The sequence below is a fragment of the Cryptomeria japonica genome, chromosome 5 (assembly GCF_030272615.1).
Source record: "Cryptomeria japonica chromosome 5, Sugi_1.0, whole genome shotgun sequence".
Classification (NCBI taxonomy): Eukaryota; Viridiplantae; Streptophyta; class Pinopsida; order Cupressales; family Cupressaceae; genus Cryptomeria; species Cryptomeria japonica.
Genome location: NC_081409.1, coordinates 46,701,981 through 46,707,743, shown reverse-complemented (window position 1 = coordinate 46,707,743; position 5,763 = coordinate 46,701,981). Strand labels below are relative to the sequence as shown.

The window sequence follows — 5,763 nt, the reverse complement described above, 5'->3', positions numbered from 1 at the left end:
AAAGAATCAAATTTCAGATCTAATCATGAATAATCAGAAAGGATGTTCACGTCGGGTTCACCAAAATGTAAAGCGAAAAATCGCGATCGAACCCTAGTTGCTCTCCCCTCTTCCAACTCCAAGGAGAGAGAAGGGAGATTCACTAGGGTTGATGGTTTTCACTTAGGGGAGAGACTTTACATTCAAAAGAGGGGTTGAAACCCACAAGATCCAATCCCACACAATGCAAGATTGGATGCTAAATGTGTTTCAAGGGTTAAGAAAGCAAGGCTACCCTCTTTTGTAAAGAATGTTGATAGAAGAATTAAGCTAGGAATGCATAGAAAGTGACAAAGATTCGCTTATAAACTGAGATAGGGATATAGGATGAAGCTGCGGACCTGGAATTAGCAGTAAAATGTCGATATGGCGCTGTCCTGCAAATTTGAGCGAAAGTTGCCGGGACGATGGCACCCAGCGCCACGGTCCTCCGAAAAATCCGCGAAACGAAGGGGGATCTGTTCGTCTCTGCACAAGGATTCCAGATCTTCAATTTCAGCCATGTACCTGCAACCTACACACAGAAAAACGAAGACGATTGGGGGGTTAGGGATTAGGGGTTTGCCTTTAGGTCAAACCCCAGTTTTGGAATTAACCAAGAAATGAGCAATGCTGTAAATGTAAATGTCTGTAATGTAAAACAAGTACTAATACCTTGTTGTAAGGATGTTTGTATCCTTATGTGCGAAGGTATAGATGTTGTATGTTGTATGTTGTAGTAGTATGTAGTAAGTGATCTCCTCTTCAATGGTTGAATCCTTGTCTTGAATGCAACACTTAGCCTTGAATGGAGACTTGAAATGATCAATTGCTTGAAGGAATGCTTGAATGCTTGAATGTTTGAGTATAGTTTCCACGTTTTTTCCGTCATGTATATATCTCCCCCAAATGAGAGAGGAAAATGTAGTTTATATACTTGTCATTTAGGGCTGATAGACTGATTTTCCCGACCTTAGGCCGACCAGGAAAGATAATTTTCCAATTTGCAAACATAAAGACCCGAAGTCCAAAAGAGACCGGGCCCAAAATAGGACCCAGGGACCAGGGCGCTGGGCGCCATGGTCCTGGGGGACCAGGGCGCTGGGTGCTCTGGTCCCACCTCCCGGGACAGCAGGGTGCAAAGGAGGTTCAGGCTAGGGTGCAAGAAAATGCAGTTTTCAGTGTCATAATCAGGTTTCGGGGTCTCCATTCAGGTTGCGTGTTGCGTCGCCATCGTGAAGACCCAAATGCGATCGAAATTGCAAGTGTCGCAATTTTAGGACGCTACAAGTTATTCATCTCTTCCATTAATAGCTATGCATCTTTTCTACTAACAAGTCTCTAATGCCCATGACTTACATTCAATCTCTTTGCATCATACTCACGGAATCATAGATACAAAGGCATCATTTTCTTGATGATTCCATACCTCATTCTCTATATCATTTTACTTGACAGCTCAATGACAGATAAGCATGCGGAATATAGTGGCAGAAAAAGGAAAGCAAATGATGCACCACCGAGTCAGGGCTAACCAAATGTTTCTTCCATAGTGTCAGCACAGTTGTGAAATTGTGGGCAAATTGTTGTCACTAATAATAGTGTTTGTAGGTGTAATGCAATAAGAGAAGCTCACGTCATTGAAGTATTTGTAGCGCTCATCCACTAAATCTGCATGACTACATGCAAATAAAATAGAAGGCTTATATACTCAGGGTATGTTCTGGAGTACTTCATTGGTTGAAAGAGTTTGAGACCATCCCTGCAAAAGCCATTCTGTACATATCTTGCAATCATAGCATTCCATAAGATCACAGTTTTTTTTAGGCATTTTGTCAAACAACTCACATGCTTTTTGTATGCTTCCACATTTTCAATACATGTAAACCGGGGCACTTGCAACTGCAACATCTGACAAAAATCTACTCTCGATTATGCTTCCATGGATGTCCATACCCTGCTCTAAAGCTCCCATTTTGGCACAACTTGGGAGAATGCTGACAAAGGTAATGGAGTTTGCATTTAATCCCACTAATTGCAGTTGCTTAAAAGTCTCCAAAGCTTTTTTTAAGAGAGCCCACTTTGTGCATATCCTGCAATCATCGAATTCCTCAAAGTTTAAATGCCATAAAATTACATGCCTTGTTTATGCTTCTGCATTTTGCATCCATGTCTATCAGGGCATTGACAACTAAGAAACCCGACTAAGAACCACTTTCAGTTATGATTCGATGGATTTTCATACCCTCTTCTAAAGTTCCCAATTGGGTACAGGCTGGGAGAACGCTCGTAAAGGTTGTGGAATCTGGCTTTACACCTGCCAGCTGCATTTCCTTTAAGGTTTCGAAGGGATTTTCAACAAACACATTTTGTGAATATTCTGCAACCATTGCATTCCACGAGACCACATTTATTTGAGGCATATCTTTGAAAATATTGAAAGCTTCTTCAAGAAATCCATTTTGGGCTAATCCTGCAATCATCACATTCTATGAAACCACACTTCTTTAAGGTATGTCCTTAAAAAGCCTTATAGCCTTGTCGAGAACACTATGTTGTGCATAATTGGCAAGCATTGGATCTATGAAATGACATCTGGTTGAGGCATTTCTTTGAAAAGCCTTAAAGCCTCATCAAGAACACCATGCCGTGCATACCCTGCAATCATTGGATTCCATGAGAGCACATTTCTTTAAGACAATTTGTCAAACAATTCACGTGCCTTGTATAAGCTTCCACATTTCGCATACAAGTATAGCAATGCACTTGCGACTATAACATCTTATAAAAATTTCCTTTCAATTATGCTTATACGAATGTCAATACCCTGTTCCAAAGCTCTTATTTTGGCATAGACAACATTTCATATTCGTGTAACCTTTGTCAAGCGTAGTTTTTAATTTCAGTTGCCGTAGAACAGGGCAACATGCAATTCGAACTCAAATCAGTTCTCTTATAAATGTAAATTTCATAGAAAAAGACTAAATTGAGATCTTCTGCAATTCAAATTTGTAATCCATTAAACAATCTCTGTTGAAGTATATACGATTCATTAACCGAACCAAAAATAATTAAATATAAATAACCTCTCCAAATTTGAAGGCCCGGAAAGCACATTGTTGCCAACGCCATTTTTAACAAATGACTGCAAACAACAGCGAGCTGTTTCATATCTTGCAAACTTTTTAACTTTACTACCTACCGACAAAATCTTTATCGGCAATCGGAAAACTCTCAGGCGTGAGAATCTTGGAGGAATCCGGTGGGAGTTCCACACCAAATAAAGCCTCTCCGCTAACTAACTAGCACTTGCATCTATAGGAGGTTCAAGGATCTACAGGAGGTTCAAGGAATACTCAATAGAAAATTAAAAATAAATTTTAAATGAATTTTAATATTACATAAATAGTTAGATAACATTATAAATCTATATACAATATGAATGTTAATTTGTACACATAGCTATCGTATCATATAATTAGATATAGATGTTATTCAATTAATTTTTAATTTTTCTCCTTTTTGAAAACAATTAGATTCTTTTGAAGAAAAAATTCATTGCATTATCTATTGCTAATAATGTTTATTTTGAACATATAAACTTACAAACAAATGAACAAACAATGTTGATCGTCTATGATACTTATTTATTTTCATGATAAGAGAGTTGCCCAACAACAATGTGTTATAGAAAGGTTGGTTCAAGAAAACACATTAACTTGCATAGTTTTAGCAAGTAGTAGAACCATTTATATACTTGTTAACACTATTGACAAGAATCCATTTGCAAAATCAACATGCTAGCACCATGCAAATACAAAAAACAAGTTTCCATTTAACATGGAAAATCCAAAATGTCAATTGGAATATGTGGTAATCAAGGTAAATTTTTCACTTGTTGAGAAAAAGGCAAAGGATAATAAGTTTGAGATGATATAGGAGGAGAGATTAAGATGAGGATTATTATTATTTTTTTAATAAAAAAATTTATATATTTGTAGGGTTCAAAATATATATTATTTTGCATGGTATTTTGATTATATTATTATAGAATATGATTTTTTAGTTTATTTTTATGAATTTTTCATTTAATTTTTAGAAATTGAATTTATTTAATTTTTTTTAGAAGTTGATCAGTTAATTAGGTGCTTAAATTTTGGAATTTTATATTGAACTTTATTTTTGAATTTTTAGTATATTTCAAATTTTTTATAATTTTTTATAATTTACTTGTATAATATGAAGGATACATTATTGATTATCTCAAATAAAACTGGTGATATTTTATTCATATTTTAACTTGAACAACAATATATACTAAATGTTTGAGTATGCCTGCAATGATTACAATGTATATACTTTCTCATTTCAGATATTCATAATCCAGACCAAACTTTTGATCTCCAAAACAATTTGTCCAATTTGAAAGCACAAATCCAAGCTTTTGAAGCCAGTCTGTAAGTTACTGATTTAAGTCCTTGAAATACATGTGACAGAACAACAACAAAGGTTTCCCTTGATCCGGAGGATTGAACTTATGGTAGAGATTGTGCTACTGCCATGGTTCTGGAGTAGAAGCTTTATGCTCTTCACAATGAAAACATTATTTCCTCTTTTTCCTCCTCATGCAACACTGGTTATTTGATATCAACCATAACTTCTTCTTATTCTAAAAAAGACACCACCTTGTTGATGGAGGTAGCTGCTATGTTTTCTTGCTATTTTAATATTCTTTTAACAGTATAATTTTGTTTTTCTTATTCCAATTCGATATATTAAAAATACATTTAATTTTTTTTTTTAAATTTCGGAAACGGGGAAGACAACAGACAGGCAATAAATTCCATTTAGATGTTAAATTGATTTTAGTTAACTGCATAGTTTTCCCCATAGTTTCCCTTTTTTATGGTTTTACTTCGTTGTTAGCAAACAGGTGGCAGTGTGGGAGTGGTGGTTGTCGTGGTGATGCGTTGCATGGCCTTGGAAGCTGCAGTTACCTCTTTAATCATTTGGCCGTTAAAAATCTCATGCATCACAGTTGTTACGAACGGCTTTTACCTATTTTCAAACTGCCCACATTAACCTATCTTCCAGAATTCTATTTTCAGGCGTCGGGTAGGAAATTTCATGCATACCATTTTTTTTCAGGCCTGAGACAATTTTAATGGGAAGAAGTAGTGTGGAAGTCCACTTAAAACAAAGTCTATCAATTATGATTATGTAAAGATTTTTCTGTATCAACGTTTTGGATCAATTCTATGATCATCACATTTCGTGATCTATCATCAGGATGAAAATGAGAACGTAAGGAAATTGATGATGGATCCAAAATGTTGATGCAGAAAAATCTTTACACAATCTAATCCAGAAGCATTTGTAGTAACAAAACCTATCGACTAAATATATATATCCTTTCCTAATTTAAAAGAAGAATAAAGTTTATTTTATATAAATATATAATTTATTCTAGATATCAGTGTTGTCACGATGTAAATAAATTAAATGTTTTGAAATAATAGAATATTGGTGGAAAGGAGTAAAATAATGAAAGTATTTTGATAGAATCTTGTGACTCGCGTCAATTGTTGATTTATTAAGGATATTTGTGAAATATAGACAAATGTTTGGAGTTATAGTGAATGATTTGTTTATCAAATTTGGATCTTTTTTGTGACTATGGATTTGATTTTGCAAGTATAGATTTGATTTGGATTTGTAGTATCAATCTCTACTAATTTTAAAGAT

General features: G+C 35.0%; 1 protein-coding gene across 1 annotated transcript; it reads right to left on the bottom strand.

Moving 5' to 3' along the window:
* Positions 1-1,313: 1,313 nt before the first annotated feature.
* Positions 1,314-2,810, bottom strand: LOC131040195 (pentatricopeptide repeat-containing protein At2g42920, chloroplastic). The gene is made up of 2 exons (XM_057973065.2): positions 2,264-2,810; positions 1,314-2,111 (listed from the first exon to the last, which is right to left on the bottom strand). Exons 1-2 carry the CDS (start codon positions 2,499-2,501, stop codon positions 2,086-2,088), a joined length of 264 nt encoding a protein of 87 aa, XP_057829048.1. The 5' UTR covers positions 2,502-2,810; the 3' UTR covers positions 1,314-2,085.
* Positions 2,811-5,763: the final 2,953 nt, after the last annotated feature.